Source organism: Geotrypetes seraphini, chromosome 3, assembly GCF_902459505.1.
Source record: "Geotrypetes seraphini chromosome 3, aGeoSer1.1, whole genome shotgun sequence".
Classification (NCBI taxonomy): domain Eukaryota; kingdom Metazoa; phylum Chordata; class Amphibia; order Gymnophiona; family Dermophiidae; genus Geotrypetes; species Geotrypetes seraphini.
The window spans coordinates 308,033,268-308,051,600 of record NC_047086.1 but is presented as its reverse complement, the minus strand read 5'-3'; the positions used below and the strand labels follow the sequence as shown (position 1 = coordinate 308,051,600).

Here is an 18,333-nt window from a genome sequence, read left to right as displayed (position 1 = left end):
TGATTACTAAAGATGCACACAGTATTACAGAATACCGAGGATCTGTGCTGAAATTACACACCTGGATTAACACCAGGTTTCAGTTGGTGTAAACCCTCACACCTAAAGTTTGGCACGGAAATCGGATCTAAGTGCTAATCTATAAATGGCGTCCAACTTGGAGCACTGTTCATAGAATAGTGCTCGGTGCAGATTTTTGGGGTGCTGAATTGTGAGCACTATGTACTGAATCTAGACCTTGATAACTAAGGTTCCCTCTACTTTTGTTTGACAGTTGACGAAAAACCTGCTACAGTATCCAGCTTAACAGAAGAAACTGAATCAAGCAAGGATAAAGGTATGAGATGAAAGTTAGCTTTTCTTATACATTGTTAACAGTAAAAAAAAATAAATAAATAAAAATTGGAGAGTCTCAACACATGTAAGAATGTAATAGTTCTTGGATTAGAGTTCTGGGTAAAATTTTAAGAACCACTTGTCAGACTGTATGTTTCAATGAATCCCTAATTGGACAACCTCTACATGATACAAAATTAACCACAGTTATCTCAATTTTCAGGTAACTTTATTCTTTATTTGCATTGTATATTAGGATATATTATGATATTATTATATGCAGGAAAATGAAAATATTGAATGATATTTATGTTACCTGAATAGATAATAGTGTAATATGTGGAATATCTTTTGTTCTTTCATTTGTATGACATTGTTTTTGATTAAAAATCAATAAAGTATTAAAAAAAAAAAAAAAAAAGGATCTAAGGAAAAAGGAGTTACCTTCGAAAGCTAATCATAAACTATACTAACCCCCTCCTTTACAAAGCCGCATTAGCATTTTTAGGGCTGGCCGCTGCGGTAACAGCTCTGTTGCTCATAGAATTCCTATGAGTGTCCGAGCTGTTACCATCGCGGCTGGCGCTAAAAACGCTAGCACAGCTTTGTAAAGGAGGGGGTAAGTTAGTCCAATAAAAAAGGTATTTTTTTTTCTTTGTTTTTATTTTATTTCTACGTATTACCTTGAAGAGTGGACTAACTTAGTCACCACACCATTTCACACAAAAAAATTAAAAACTCCTTAAGGGTTAATATTCAGTGACACATATCTGGGTAAAAGGAATCTTTCTAGGTAAGTGCCTTTCACTGGAGCCAACCACTTATTTGCTACTCATAATTTTTATTTTTACTATCCGGATAATGTCAGGGTATTATGTGTATGTTCTGTGTTTTCCATATCCAGTCCACACCTCCCACTTTCTTTGTTGGACCTATTTAAGTTTAGAAAAAGATCTGGAAACTAGTTTATTCTTTGAGACATTTGATACTGTGGGGATCTTTGATCAAGCTGCACTAGCGGGGTTAGCGCGTCGAACATTTCATCACGCACTAACCCCCGTGGCCAGCTAAAAAACTAACACCTGTTCAATGCATGCGTTAGCGGCTAGCGCGGCAGGCGGTTTAACGCGTGGTATTATGCGCGTTAAACCCCTACCGCAGTTTGATAAAAGGACCCCTGTGAGTTGAATTATAAAAGGAAAAATAGATTTTGGTCATTTTGGGAAACTTACCTTGCAGCTCTTCCCGCCAGGCCTCATAGCTTCATACTCAATCATCTTAATTTGTCATCTGAATTGTACTTCCTTTATACTTGATCGGGGTTGAGTGAATGGGATGGGTGGGTGAGAGGTTTTATGGGAGATTATTAGTTTTGTATTTTGAAAGTTCTTTATGCAGGAGAAACGGGGATTTTTTTTTTGTACTTTAGAAAGAATGACTCAAGATCTGGATTGTTGCACTTTCACTGTGTTGTATTTCTGAGTCATTAATAATAAAAATTGTTGAAACATAAAATGCTTATGTTTTGACTACCTGCCTATTTAAATCACTTCTGACTGTCTAAATGGTGATATTCAGCAGAACTTTAATGGACACTTCCACTGACAATCTGGTTTGTGTTAGGGTGGTCCTTGGGCAGAGCATGAGAAGGGCCAGAACCTAACCAGTTAGTGGCCATATTCAGACTGCTAATTGATTGGGTAAGTGACTAAAAGTTAGGAAAGCACAAAGTCTGTCCTAGCTTTATCAGCAAAGCTAACAAGGCACAGTCTGAATATTGGCCAGTACCCATTTAGAATCTGGGTTATGGCACTTGTTCTACTGCCCATCCTCCCTCCTCAGTGATCTGATCCTTCCTTCTTTCACCTCAGAGACAGGACCCACATAAACTCTGGTTGCTTCCTTAAATTAATTTATCCCCAGATATTTAATGTCAGTGCATGGACATGGTTTGATATTGAATATCCAGAGCTAAATCTGCCGTAGCTGTCAGCATTTAAAAAATCAATGCTGCAGGCTGAATATCAGCTGGCCTACGTGTATTTGTGGAATATAGGGTTCCTTTAAATAAAGTTTAGCACATGCTAACAGACATTGGTGTGCAGAGGGTGACATGATAATCATTGCTGTGGTAATTAATAATCATTACTGCAGTAATTACCATGGTAACTGGGAAATTTAAAAGTATTTACCCATTGTCACTGAGGTAGCAATTGGCTGATCCACAGTAGTGCTACAAGAATGGGATCTGCTGCTATGGGAATACTGCGATAATGAGGACAAAGGCCGGCCCTCTCCATGCCCTACCATAATATACCTGGTGGTTTAGTGGCTTCTTCAGGGGTAGGAAAACCCCCACTCTTTCCTGCCACTGCCACTGATATAACCGCTGCTCCAAAGATTTTCAAGGTGGCTGGCGATACTTCATGCGGCAGCCTTGCAACACTTCTGCAAATCTCCCAAGGCTGCCGCATGAAGTTTCATCAGCCGTCTTGAAACATTTTCAGCGGTGGTGACTATATCAGCAGCAGGGGTAGAAAAGAGTAGGGTTCTTTCCTGTCCCCAGAGAAGCTACTAGACCACCAAGTCTACTAAGGTAGGGAGCAGGGAGGGATCATAGCACAGGGGTGAGGGAGGGAGGGGTTGTGATATGGGGAGGTGAGGGAAGGAGAGCTGGCAAAGCATGTTGGGAGGGAGAGATGCCAGCCAGTCAACCAGCCAGGAGATGGAGGGAATAATGCCAGCCTGTCTGCTAGCCAGGGGTTGGATTGAGGGATGCCAGAGCATGGAGGGAGGATTGCCAGCCAGCCTGCCTGACAACTAGAATGCGCATGGAGGGGGAGAAGTGCCAGAGCATGGAAGGGGAGAGGAGAGATATGCCAGGAGGGAAGGGAGGGAAGGGAAGGAGACAGAAATATTGGGAGAGGGGAAAAGGAAGGAAAGGAAAGAGGAGAGAAATGCCAGAGCAAGGGGGAGGGTTGGAGACAGAGGAGAGAGACAAATGAGAGGGGGCGAAGCTGAAGTGAATTATGTATAAAGGAGAGAAGTGGCACAGGCTAGTTGGAAGGGGAGAAGGTAGACACTTTATAGAAGATGCCATATAGAAAGGGGAGAGGGCAGACTTTGGATGAAAGGGGCAGAGAGAGAGCGGATAGTGTATAGAAGGCAGCAAGAGGGCTGGAAAGAAGAGAGTGAAGAGAAGATGAGGAAAGCAGAAACCAGAGATGTCAAAAGATAAAAAAATATTTTATGTTGTTGCCTTATAATAAAGTAGTATTGTAGCTGTTTTTACAGTAAACAGAAAATGGAAATAAGGTAATGTTTTTATTGGACTAATTTTAATACATTTTTACTGACTTTTGGAGACCAACATCCCATTCATCAGGCAAGGTCAGAATTCCATAAGAGCAGTATTCTGTACTGACCTGAGGAAGGAGGTATTGGCCTCTGAAAACTTATTGAAAAATGTATTAGTGCAATAAAATGGTATTATCTTATTTTCCATTTTTTGTTTTATTTCTATTTGTTAATTTGTAAAGTAGTGGTTGTTGTCAGTTTTTTCAAATTTACATTTGCTATCTTTATATGTTGCAATGTACTTGGGACGTGGTTTGGCCACTGTTAGAAACAGGATACTGGGCTTGATGGACTTTTGGCCTGTCCCAGTATGGCAGTTCTTATTTTCTTGTTTCACTGTTTCTGTTTCCGCGATGTTGCAATGTATGTAGAGTCTGACTTCTTGGCGGTTCAGTTTAACTTTTGTCTACGCATTTCTATTTTCACTTTGTAAAGACTTATCCAGTGCTTGGTGAGGGTCTGTCTGTGTGAAAGAGGCCAGTTATTCTGATAGCATTGAATATGTAGAATCAATCTGTACTAATCCAGTGTGTTTAGTAGCTTGGAAACAAGAGTATTTCTAAAATTTAATGCTAAACTTGAACAGTTATAGTGGACATTGATATATTCTTTTGTCAGTTTGAGCTGTTTGGTTTCTCACTAAAAAGGCAATAAGCCATGTGCTATAGGTTAATGTTAAGGATTGCTTCTATATGAAAGGTTCCTGGAAATAACTGAGAGAAAAGCACTAAGGCCTAGATTCAACAAAACCCACCAAAAGTTAGGTGGTGATAGCCACCCTACTGCCGCCTAACTTAATTAAACACTCATTAAAAAAAAATAGCTACCGCTACATGGCCTCCAAGACTGGTGTCTAGATCTTTGGTGGCCATGATTCAGGAAAGACCCTGAGCACCGGAAATGTAGGCATGTAAAACCGTGGCCTACATTTCCAGCACCTAGGTTCCTTGGAATCTATAATTCTAATTTTTGTTGGCTTTTACAAAGCTGCGGTAGAGGTTTAAACTGCGGACCAGCGGGGTAAATGCTCCAACACTCATAGGAATTCTATGAGCATCGAAGTATTTAGCTCGCTAGCCCGCAGTAGAAACCTCTACCGCAGCTTAAAAGCCATCAAAAATTAGAAACCTAAATACATTCCCATCTATTTAACTAACTACATTATTATCCAATTTAGCCAAAGGCTTCGCTTCCAAAAATTTCTCTACATGAATTATCAGAAAAGGAATGGCAAACAAAGATGAAAATGTTATAATACCCTTGTATCACTCTATGGTACGGCCACACCTCAAATACTGTGTGCAATTCTAGTTGCTGTATCTCAAAACAGATATAGCGGAATTAGAAAAAGTACAGAGAAGGGCAACAAAAATTGCAAAAGATTTGGGACGACTTCCCTATCAGGGGTGATATGATAGAGGTCTATAAAATATTGAGTGGAGTGGAAAGGGTAGATATGAATCACTTGTTCACTGTTTCCAAAAATAGGACTAGAGGGCATGCGATGAAGCTGCTAAGTGGAAGATTTAAAACAAACTGGAAAAAATATTTTTTCACACAATGTATAATTAAACTCTGGAATTCGTTGCCGGAGAATGTGGTGAAATCAGTTAGCTTAGCGGGGTTTAAAAAAGGTTTGGATAATTTCCTAAAAGAGGAGTCCATAGACCATTATTGCTTATTCCTAGGATAAGCAGCATAGAATCTGTTTTGCTACTTTGGATCTAGCTAGGTACTTGGGACCTGGGTTGGCCACTGTTGGAAACAGGATACTGGGCTTAATGGACCTTCGGTCTCTTCCAGTATGACAATCCTTATGTTCTTAATAGGATCCAAGAAAATATAAGAATTAGAGGCATAAGTAATTACCGGTAAGCATTTACAGGGAAACTTGAAGAAAAAAAAAAAAAAAAAAAAAAGATTGTTCCAACTTCTAAGACTATGAACTTTAACTGAAGAAAAACCTTCCTTCTCATTTGTGTAGATTTTAGTTGGCCACAACAGGGTAAATGGTTTTCATAATGATAATAATAATCTTTTAAAACCAAAATTTTCTGTTCCTCTGACTCAAAAAGAACTGAAAGTGTAGATCTTTTAGCAATTATATCCTGAGAAGACTCTATGAAATTTGTCGCATCTAGGCTATTAGGAGAATTAAGTAAATCCATTTCACCATCTCAATTTACCACTCTTGTACCCCTCAGCAAATAATAAATATTCCCAATTAGTACAAACTCAGGATTAATTTGCAATATATTTTTAAATACATTTTAAAGAATTCAAGAGAAGATAAATAATGCATAGCAGGAAGTCTTAAATTTTTAGCCCTAGACATATTCTCAATTGCTTCTAATTGAAGTTGTAGAGACAAACTATCGTTGGTAGCAGAAGCAATTGCTGACTGTAATGTAACAACTTGAAAGTCTATTTTATATAAATTCTGATCAGCATTAAGTATCCTGACTTCTCAAGATCCAATATCTTTGCAGAGGAGTCCTCGGTAAATGTAGAAAGTTGTTAACAGATTACTCTGTAAAGTCTTATCAATCCTCAAGTCAACTGACCACACATCTTTCAAAGATATTTCAGTAGAATCAGGAAAAAAAGCAGAGTTGGTCAATGTAACTTGAGGGTCGACAGTAATGACAGAGTATGAATCGCAGCAAGATAGACGGCTGAAATAAAGTCACGGAAAACCCAGTACTACATTTCAGCTGCTTATCTTGGCCACTAGACTGCAGCAACCAAGAGCGGCAGGGTGATTCCCCCCCAATCAGCTGAGCGGCAGGGAACCCCCAAACCCCATTGCAAGTCAGCCAGCAGCAGAGATTTCCACTCTTTCCTGCCTGTACTCCCCCCCCCAAATTTCCAGCCAGAGGGATGCCCAATCCCTCCTGCCGGCATCCCTCCCAAACACCCCCACCCCCAAAACCCACCTGCACCCTCCCCCATACCTTTTTGTAGAAGGCCAGTCAGAGGCATGTCCACACCCTCTGGCCGGAAGGATGCGCCGGGGAAGGGCCCACGGTCTTGATTGACTCAGGAGGGGCTTTAGGTACCTGGGGCAACCAGAGTCTTAGACCTTCTTCCCATTACATTCTGGGATGCACCGGAAATGTCCTAAAACTCAGATTGGCCAGATCCTTAAGGATGGCGACAAGAGGGATTGGGCATCCCTCCTGCCGAGGATGTTCTGCGGAGGTGCCGGCAGGAAAGACTGTCAGGAATACAAACCCAAAAAAGATTTCTTAACCCCAATTTAATCTCCCTTCAACAGCCTTTCAAACAGACTCATACCATTTCAGTTAACCTCTCATTGCAAGGAGTTTTACATCCTCATTCGTTTTGAAAAGATCAGTTTTTAAAAATGTTTTACTTACTTATTAAACCTTTAAATAGTAATTAAATATATATAGCTTTTAAACCCTAAACCCCTCATTTAGCTTTATTAGGGTATATAGAGACATATACTTATCTTAGCATATTCAAAATGTATTCTGCCCGTCAGCCAAGGGGAGTGAATCTGACATGCTTCGCCTAATAACAGCAGCTTTTTCAAGGATTCCCCCTGCAGTAGCAACAGAACATAATTTAAACTAAGCTAATAAAAAGTCATGCAGAACAAAAAACTAACTAAACATTCTCACCTCTAACTGCCAAATCAGCTGGATGCCCCAAGGTTCCTGACATACAGCGGAGAGGCCCCACCTCTCTTTATATAACTTCCTTTCAGCTGACATCATACTCCCTCCCATATCCAAGGACCAATTAGATTAAAGAAAGCCATTCAATCTCCTGATTTAGCCCAAAGGGTACTACTGTATTTAATGAGAAAATAAAAGATTGTTCTTTAAAATTTAAAGCTTTATCTTTGTTCCCACCCTCCCTACCCACTTTAACTATATCAATCACATGCCATCTGATGTCCTTTACTCCATACTTACATTGCTGCCAATCTGTAACAAGCGGGGCTTGAAGTACCTCCCCCAAAATTCGGGATTTATGTTCGTTAAGACAAATTTTTATAGGGCGACTTGTATATCCTACATATATAAAATTACAGAGGTATATAATGATATATACCATCCAAGTGCTGTTACAGTTTGTGTTACCCCGACTATAAATAACTCGATTAGTTTGAGGGTCTCTCCAACTATCACCTACCAGGGTTTGACCACACCACTGACATCCTGTATAGGCTTCAAGAGTATAAGCAGAAGCTACCCACCGTTCTTTCCTTTCACCAAACTTAAGATGATCCAAAGAGTCCCCTACAATTTTAGACCTAGTATAGGCAATCATTGGGAAATCTTTGGGAAATCAAGATATCTACGTCAGAAAGTAATATAAGAGAAAAATTGAGAAGTATAAAGATATTGTTCCTCAAAATTAGCTACATATAGGGTATGACCAGAGCAGGCTGCAGGGGGCATGGCTAGGGCGGGACTAGGATGTAATGGGGCAGGGATGGGTGGAACTGGGTGGACCTGGGGGGTGGTCTAAGGGGTCTGGATTTTCCGAATGGAAAATCTGGTATCCCTAGGTCCATCAGATCTCTTACCTATGGCTTTCCTGAAGCAGCAGCGACAGCCAATTAGCAGAGGCAGTGCTGTAAACAGTTTGCTTGCAGCCAGCCCCAACAGGGCCTTTCATCTGCCACATTGAAAGTGATGTGGCAGAAGAAAGGCCTTGCCAGGGCTGGCCTCAAGCAGCCTGTTTACAGCGCTGCCTCTACTGACTGGCTGCCCGCTGATGCTTCAGGGGCTAGAGGGAGGGAGGAGGTTTGTGGCTGCCACAGATGCTTTGGGGGACTCGAGGGGGGTGTGTGGCTGCTGCTGATACTTTGGGTTCTTGAGGGAAGGAGTGAGAGGGTGATTGCCAGGTCAGGAGTGCACTTGGGGGTTGTTGGGTCAGGAGCACAAAAACAATTTTGGAAGTTGTTAGGTCAGGAGCATGGGAGACAATTTTTTTTTTCTGCCAGCAATTTTTTGTGCCAGTTAGTTGAATACCAGTTAACTGGGATTCTACTGTATCTATGTTATGAACCCTAATGAAATAATGTACAGTACATGGCCATTCTCTTCTAAATTGTAAATCACATTGAAATTCCTTCTGGGGCATATTAGCAATTCATAATTACTCATGTAAGGTAATATAATAGTTTACTGCAATTATGTGCCATGGATGCATAATCAAAATGAGACCATGGACATATGAGCCTACATTACATTTCCTTTTGAGCACTTACAGACTCCCCTCACTTCCTCAGCACTCTTCCATATTCACAACCTCCCCACCCCCCACTATAAGTGAAAAGAAGGGAGGGCATGGTTTGCCTCTGTCGTTATCCCAGGTCACTACTCAATATTTGATTCATGAGCAAAGACATTTTTCCTGTGAAGATCATGGCAGCAGCTTGCTTTCACATTTTACTTAGTCCAGCATAGTTGCACAGATATACTATATATATATATTCAAGAAACTGATTTAGTTTATTCCATTGCCCACCACAAGCTCATCCTCAAATGCTAAAGAGGTCAAGAAGTTGAGAAACAGGATTTAGAATCTACATATCCAGTCCAGCTAGACAGTGCTCCAATAGAAGAGCCCCCTGCAATTACTACATTATATGTTGTTATATCATCTCTTTTTCTACAGCCGGGTCTGCGTACATGCTTGTTTTAGTATTTTAAGTCATCTTAACCCTTGCCAGGTTTAAAATAAAGAGACCTGATCCTTAAGGTCTTGACGGAGAACCAAAAAGACTTTCTGGTGTGTTGTCATAGTTTTGATGGCTCAGGAACAATTAAGACCTTCCAACCGTATATTGACTTGAGCTTTGGTCATGCCACTATGATTATTTGAAGGGCCAGCAGGAACTGGAAAATTTTAGTCATTGCCAGGCTAGCATGTATCCCATTTGTGATCAGTCTTGATATCACCCGGTAAGTACTTTCAAATTCTTCAGGCTTGTCAAAAGTGATTCTGAGTAGAGAATGACACAAGGACAAATTTTTCCCTGTCCCATCCCCGCAAGTTCTTTTCCTGTCCCTGCCCCATTCCTATAAGCTCTGCCTTAACTGCACAAGCCTCGAACACTTGTGATTTTAAAGTGTTTGAGGCTTGTGCAGATGAGGACAGAGCTTGCAGGAATGGGGCAGGGACAGGAAAAGAACTTACGAGGACGGGAAAATGAGTGGTAGCAAAGGCTCCAGCAACTTTATCATGTCTGCCCCTTCATGGAGGCTAAGAATTTGTACTATTCCATTTATTTCTGATAGCTATATCTTTAAAGTCCAACTTAGGCTTCTGTATGTCTGCAGTATTTACAGTGATTTGCACAAAATAAGTCTCCAGCTGATCAACTTTCCCTTCAAAGGCCCCGATCTTCTGCTAAGATGTAGAAAGCTGAGATTCACCAGTTCCTACTGTGCAGCTTGAGTGACTTTGACTTGAGATTGTATTATCTGTTTGATCACAGCCAGTTCCTACATAACAGCTTCAGAAGAAGTGTTTGGTACTCTGATTGCCACCATTTTTTCTGAAATGGCAGCTCCATTTTAGACCTTTTCAGATTAGATATGGCTCCAGTTTTATGAACTATGGTCAGACATCTCACTAAGCAGTACATATATTCTTTCTTAGCACAAGGTAAATAAGGTTCAAGGGTCCAGTGTGATCTACAATGTTCTTCTCAGCAGTAGCTGTTGCCTAAGCAGTCATCTTAGGCACAGGCAAACCAAAAGTTCCCTCTTGGATTGCTGTACTAATTTTTTCATCTAACTTGTCTCTATTTTCTTCATTAGGGTCTACTTTCCATGTCCTTATGACTTTCATTCTCTCCATTTCATCATTAAATACAAAAATAAAGTTTTTACCTATCCTATGCTTTTAAATAAATATAAAATTTCAGTTTAACCCACAAGTTCCCTTTTCCTCAAGTTTTAAGACAGTTCCTCAACAGGTAAATAGTCATACACTAGGTTTCCACAGCAGCTATGGCCTGTCCTTTTTCAGCTCTGATTCTTGCATACTTTGGAAGAAAAAAATCAGAGAGGAGACATGATAAAGGCAAAGGTCAGAAACATAGACACTCCATTGCAAGATTGTACCATTGAAGAAAAACATGCACTAGTGCACTTTCTTTGGACAAAGGGAGTGAAACCTGTGGAAATTCACTATTGGAATAAACATAGCACCATTAATAATTGAAAGGTTTATGAGTGAGTAAAAAGATTTAAAGCAGAAAAACAGATGTAACTGATGAAGGTCGTTCTGGTCACCCATTAATATTGTACACACAAGAGCAAACTGACAGGGCGGAAGCCTTGATTAGAGAAGACCAATGGTGTCTCAATTGGCTGCAAATCTGGATATCAGCTATGTATCTATATTTTCCATAATGCACAATGATCTGGGATACAGTAAAGTCTGTACACGATGGGATCTCAAACAGCCTGCTGATCTACACAACAGCAGCATGTGAAGGTTGTGACCCAGTTCCTGAGACAGTATGAAGATGATCATCTACCTCAGTAGGAAAGAAAAGAGTTTTTAAAAATATTTTGCTTCATTTTTCGATATAATACCCTGATAGCTTCATACACTTCATCCACTTTTCCTGCAATGACTGTAGCCCCTTTGAAAAAAATTCTGATTTACCTTCAAACCAGGATGTCATAGTTTCTTTGACATCTTCATCACTTGAAACTGCTGTCAATGGAGAGACAAAACTTGGAACAGGATATAATCCAAGGGAGCCAGGTCAGGACTATAGGGTGGATGGTTCAGCTGCTGAAAATCACATTCTCGGTTGGCAGCCTGTGATTGTCATGACATGTGCACCGGCGCATTGTCGTGAAGAAGCAGCACACATGCTGTGAGTTTTCCTTGTCTTTTCTCCTTGATTGACTCCCACAAAGTGATCATTGCGTTGGCCTAACTCTTCCCAGTTATGATTGTCTTGTGTGACATGCACTCCAGAAGCAAAAGTCTTTCATCATCCCAGAAGACAGTTGCCATGACTTTGCGTGCAGATTTTTCTGACTTGAACTTTTTGAGGTGGGGGATGACTTGTGCTTCCACTGCTTTGATTCCACTTTGGACTCAGGATCTCTGTGATAGACCCAAGTCTCATCTCCAGTCACTAAATGATGAAAAAAATTCACTTGGTCTTCATAGAGCATCTCCAAGTTCTCCTGACAGCACTGGAGCCTCATGGCCTTCTGACATGGCATAAGCATTCTTAGAATCCATCTTGCACTAACCTTGGACATGCTCAACTTTTCATGAATTATTTTCCAAACTGTACCTGCCAAGATGCCCATTTCTTCAGATATTCAGGAAACTTTAATTCATCTGTCTGATAAAATTAAATCCTTGACTTTCTTGCACATTTCTGTGGAAGTTGCTTCTACAGGCTGTACAGTGTAGGGTCATCTTCAATGGACTTTCTACCCCACTTAAACTGCTTGCTCCAAAATTTTACTTTGTAGGATGATGAGGCAGACTCATTATAAACACTACAGTCATGCATTCATGGATCTCCTTTGGCTTTTTCCCTTTTGTGAGAAATTTTATCGCTGAATGGTGCTCCAAATCTAGCAGTTTCTTACTTGATTTGCACAAGGACTCTCCTGACATCCTATCTCTTGTGCATGAGTTACCTTGAGACATGTCAGAACTTGCACTGACTTGTTTCAACACACTTGTTACTTTCTTTCATATATACAGTGTATATATATTGTATAGTGCAGAAGGAGTTTTGAAAAGGCACCTGCTTCTGCTGGTAGGGAATCTGAATTATTCAGCTTCTCTAAATCTTAGGTCAAGGTGTGTTGGAGAAGCTGAATAATTTAATCTAAAATCCATTGGCCTCAAGGAGTTACAGATTTCCAGTGCATCAATTTTAAAACTTTCATGAGACTTTAGATTACAGTTTTTACTCTTTCCAACCCAATGAATATTAAAAAATTATGAATTGGTAATATAGAATGTCTATCTGTCTGTTTAGGGACAAAACTTTGAAAATTTTACAGAACAAGACCACATTTTGGCATGGGAGATAAACCAGTGAGAAGACACATTGAGTTAAAAAAAGATCAGACTAAGCATTCCAGAGAAATAAGATTAAAAAAAAAAAAATCTAATACGTTTCTATGAGATAAGAAGTTTCATCTTCTGCAGCATAGAATCTATGATACACAGAAACAGCAGTTAGGCGGTTCCTCCTTTGAAATTTCCTCTGTCTTCCTCTTTGCTATCTTAATCACAGATAAAACCAGGGCCAATACATTCACACAAAATGCATACTCAAATACATATACACAAGGAAGGGAAGGGAAAGGAAAGGAAGCAGAAGAGGGGAGAGAGATGGAAGAGAATGAGACAGACGCCAGACTATGGGGTTTGGTGGGGTGGGGAGGAAAGCAAAGGAGAGAGATGCTAGAGCATGGGGGGGAGTGAAAGGGAGGGAGAGATGGAAGATGACAGAGATGCCAGACCATGGGGTGGAGCAGTGGCGTACCAAAGGCAGACATAGTAACATAGTAGATGACGGCAGATAAAGACCTGAATGGTCCATCCAGTCTGCCCAACCTGATTCAATTTAAATTTTTTTTTTTTTTTTTTCTTCTTTGCTATTTCTGGGCAAGAATCCAAAGCTCTACCCAGTACTGTGCTTGGGTTCCTACTGCCGAAATCTCCATTAAAACCTACTCCAGCCCATCTACACCATCCCAGACATTGAAGCCCTCCCCAGCCCATCCTTCACCAAATGGCCATATACATACACAGACTGTGCAAGTCTGCCCAGTTAAATTTTTAATATTATTTTCTGATTCTAGATCCTCTGTGTTCATCCCACGTTTCTTTGAACTCAATCACAGTTTTACTCTCCACCACCTCTCTCGGGAGCGCATTCCAGGCATCCACCACCCTCTCCGTAAAGTAGAATTTCCTAACATTGCCTTTGAATCTACCACACCTCAACCTCAAATTATGTCCTCTGGTTTTACCATTTTCCTTTCTCTGGAAAAGATTATGTTCTACGTTAATACCCTTCAAGTATTTGAACATCTGAATCATATCTCCCCTGTCTCTCCTTTCCTCTAGGGTATACATATTCAGGGCTTCCTCATACGTCTTCTGGCGCAAGCCTCCTATCATTTTCGTCGCCCTCCTCTGGACCGCTTCAAGTCTTCTTACGTCCTTTGCCAGATACGGTCTCCAAAACTGAACACAATACTCCAAGTGGGGCCTTACAAATGACCTGTACAGTGGCATCAACACCTTCTTCCTTCTACTGGCTACGCCTCTCTTTATACAGCCCAGCATCCTTCTGGCAGCAGCCACTGCCTTATCACACTGTTTTTTCGCTTTTAGATCTTCGGACACTATCACCCCAAGGTCCCTCTCCCCGTCCGTGCATATCAGCTTCTCTCCTCCCAGCATATACGGGTCTTTCCAATTATTAATCTCCAAATGCATTACTCTGCATTTCTTTGCGTTGAATTTTAGTTGCCAGGCATTAGACCATTCCTCTAACTTTTGCAGATCATTTTTCACATTTTCCACTCCTTCTTTGGTGTCTACTCTGTTACAAATCTTGGCATCATCTGCAAAAAGGCACACTTTTCCTTCTAATCCTTTAGCAATGTCACTCACAAACATATTGAACAGGATTGGCCCCTGCACCGAACCCTGAGGGACTCCAATCTCACCTTTCCTTCCTCCGAGCGACTTCCATTAACCACCACCCTCTGGCGTCTATCCAACAGCCAGTTTCTAACCTAGTTCACCACTTTGGGTCCTAACTTCAGCCCTTCAAGTTTGTTCAACAGCCTCCTATGAGGAATTGTATCAAAGGCTTTGCTGAAATCTAAGTAAATTACATCTAGCATATGTCCTCGATCCAGCTCTCTGGTTACCCAATCAAAAAATTCAATCAGGTTCGTTTGGCACAATTTACCTTTTGTAAATCCATGTTGCCTCGGATCCTATAACCCATTAGATTCAAGGAAGTACACTATCCTTTCTTTCAGCAACACTTCCATTATTTTTCCAACAACTGAAGTGTGGCTCACCGGCCTGTAGTTTCCTGCTTCATCCCTGTGACCACTTTTATGAATAGGGACCACATCCGCTCTCCTCCAATCCCCAGGAATCACTCCCGTCTCCAGAGATTTGTTGAACAAGTCTTTAATAGGACTCGCCAAAACCTCCCTGAGCTCCCTTAGTATCCTGGGATGGATCCCGTCTGGTCCCATCGCTTTGTCCACCTTCAGTTTTTCAAGTAGCTCATAAAACTCTCCTCCATGAACGGCACAGAATCTACTCCATTTTCTCATGTAACTTTGCCAGACAATCTCAGTCCTTCTCCAGGATTTTCTTCTGTGAACACAGAACAGAAGTATTTGTTTAGCACATTTGCTTTTTCCTCATCACTCTCCACATATCGGTTCCCAGCATCTTTTAGTTTAGCAATTCCATTTTTCATCTTCCTCCTTTCACTAATATATCAGAAAAAATTTTTGTCTCCCTTTTTTACATTTTTAGCCATTTGTTCTTCCGCCTGTGCTTTTGCCAGATGTATCTCTCTCTTGGCTTCTTTCAGTTTCACCCTGTAGTCCTTTCTGCACTCCTCTTCTTGGGTTTTTTTATGTTTCACGAGCGCCAACTCTTTCGCCTTTATTTTCTCCGCCACTAGTTTGGAGAACCATATCGGCTTCCTTTTTCTCTTGTTTTTATTGATTTTCTTCACATAAAGGTCCATAGCCATTTTTATCGTTCCTTTCAGCTTAGACCACTGTCTTTCCACTTCTCTTATGTCCTCCCATCCTAACAGCTCTTTCTTCAGGTACTCTCCCATTGCATTAAAGTCCGTCCATTTGAAATCTAAGAGTTTAAGTAACGTGCGGCCGCTCTCCACTTTAGCCATTATATCAAACCAAACCGTTTGGCACTTTAACCGTTATATCAAACCAAACCGTATATTCCACTATATGGTAGGGGTTGAGAGAGATATGGCAGATGCAGAGCTAGCGGTAGCACGGACATGCTGATGCTGACACCACTGCCTCTTTAAGACCCAGAGAAGGCGGATCCCAATGCAGTATGTCACAAAAATGATAGTGCCTCTAAAAGTATCAAATATAGATATGTATTTATTAAAAATCTAAACAGACTCAAAACAAGAAACAATAAAAAACATATGACTAATAATAATACAAATATTAGTGAATGTGCTCAGTATCCACACTCACACCGGTCATGAAATTGAAGGCCAATGGAACAAAGAACCATCACTGCAACATTCAGTTCTCCGCTACCTAGATGTAGAAATAACTCAGTAATAACCAGACCAGCAAGTAAAGCTGGTGAAAGTAACTTCCTGTACTGATACAGATGCCCAAAAACAGCACAGCCTATGATGAAAAAAGCTACTTATCTGCACACAGCCCAAGCTGTGAGAAGAGTCCTGGTTCAGAGGCTTGAAGTCACAAAGGAGACCCTTAGTAATCCAAAGGCTTCAAAGATCGATATCCATGCTAGTGTGTGATCCCAAACACCAAAACAATGTGACCAAAATAACACTAGAGAACACACAAAAAATGTCCCAAACTATGAAAATATAAGTTGAAATGAAACAAAAAGCACAAGTAGAATGCAAATTAGAATCCATAAATCAAAATGAGATGTCCACTCCCCAACTCTGGCCGAGTTTCAAAAACATCTTCATCAGGAGGAATGATTAGGTTATTCACCGATGATCCCACACTTGGAAAAACTGCATAAAACCAAATTGGGAGACATCAGGCAGCTGAAAAGTCAAACGAAAAACAAAAACTAAGGCATCAAAACATTAAAAGTGCCTTGATATGGAAGGATACTACTCTAATTTCACTATGGAAAAATAATACTTTTAAAATCTTATACAGAGAATGTACAAAGAAAAATAAGATGCTCAAGAAAGTGTATCATAAAATAAAACAATCTAAACATAAGAAAAACACACAGCAGTACATCCAAGCAGGGCTCAAAATGGAAACCGACAAAGAACACTGAGCAATCAGTGAAAACAGTGTTCAACTGCCTGATCTTTAAACGGCTCACGGAGCAAAAACGTGCAAAACGCGATGACATAAGAACAGTATGAGTCAGATGGTTGGCCACTCAATTTCATTGTTCAAACCCAGAGGGACTAAAGTGTTCCATTCAAAAATTAACTTATATTCCTTGAAAAGTAATATATTTGAAATGTCACCACCCCTATTAGAAGTTATCTTAAGTAAAAGTGCAAATTTAAGATCTTGTAAAGTGCGATGTTTTTCCAGCCAATGAGAAGTCAACGGTGCTTCCATTCTATGGGCCTGTATTGTGCTGAGATGTTCAGTGGATCAGTACTTTAACATGACGTTGTGTGTGCCCAACATATTTTAGCCTCCGTGTGCGAAGGCTATGTTCTGAGTCTGCCTTCTTTAAACAACATGCAACGTCTCTCCAGACTAGATTTCATCATAGAGGGTACCCAAACCAGGTTATTAAAAAGGCATACAAGCGGGCGTTAAACATCCATTGTGAGTGGTTCTATGATGGGAACTCTTTTAGTGATTATAGGGTCCATGAATCCACTCAAGTTAAGGAATCTCCTGTCTGTGTTCTCCCCTATTCGTCCCATGCTCACCATATTTGTGCCATTATATTAAAATATTGGCATGTGTTGGGAGCCAATGCATTGTTTTCATCGAGTCCTAAATTTGCATACACTAGGAGCAGAAATTTGAGTGAGTTGCTCACTAGGAATCCCAATGTCAAGTTTGATGAGAACCCTGGCCACTTTAAATGTGGCTGTTGCTCGGTCTGTCCTCATGCATTAGAAGTAAGGTGTATACGTAAACCCACAATTCCAAACCACTCATGCTAAGGTACCACACTGATTGCAGCACCTCTGGCGTTGTTTTTTGTATTATTGTTTATTGCCTCATCCAAACTACCTCAACCAGACATAGAAAAAAACCCCATTCACCCCTCCCAATCAAAGAAGTAAAATGGAAAAAACTATACGATGGCCTACTAGCCACTCAAGCAGCAAAATTAGATAACCAAATCACCAGTCTACTGATAACAACTCCAGACTACAAGATGTTCAGAAAGGAAATAAAGGCTTACCGTATTTTCACGCAAATAACGCGCACCCGTATAAAACGCGCACACGGGTATAGCGCGCAGAAATCACGATGATATGTACAAAAACTTTGGTATACCGCGCTCACGGGTATACTGCGCATGCTGCCCGACGCTCCTTTCGCCCGCCCTGACTTTCCGTGCGCTGTCCCGACTCTCCGTTCACCCCCCCTGACTTCCGTGCACTGTCCCCCCTTGAAGGTCTGTCCCCATCCTGAAAGCCTGATGCCCCCCCCCGACGTCCGATACATCCCTCCCCCCCCCGAAGGACCGCCGATTCCCCAACAATATCGGGCCAGGAGGGAGCCCAAATCCTCCTGGCCACGGCGACCCCCTAACCCCACCCCGCACTACATTACGGGCAGGAGGGATCCCAGGCCCTCCTGCCCTCGACGCAAACCCCCCTCCCCCCCAACGACCGCCCCCCCAAGAACCTCCGACCGCCCCCCCAGCCGA

The 18,333-nt window shown here is 41.2% G+C and overlaps 1 protein-coding gene across 3 annotated transcripts in view; it reads left to right on the top strand.

The window, feature by feature from the left end:
* Positions 1-18,333, top strand: part of MACROD2 (mono-ADP ribosylhydrolase 2) — a 1,978,548-nt gene that overhangs the window by 1,797,407 nt on the left and 162,808 nt on the right. For all 3 annotated transcript variants that reach the window (XM_033936388.1, XM_033936386.1, XM_033936387.1), the window contains one exon: positions 275-337. In XM_033936388.1, the coding sequence (XP_033792279.1) occupies positions 275-337 (63 nt within the window). The remainder of the gene's footprint in view (positions 1-274; positions 338-18,333) is intronic.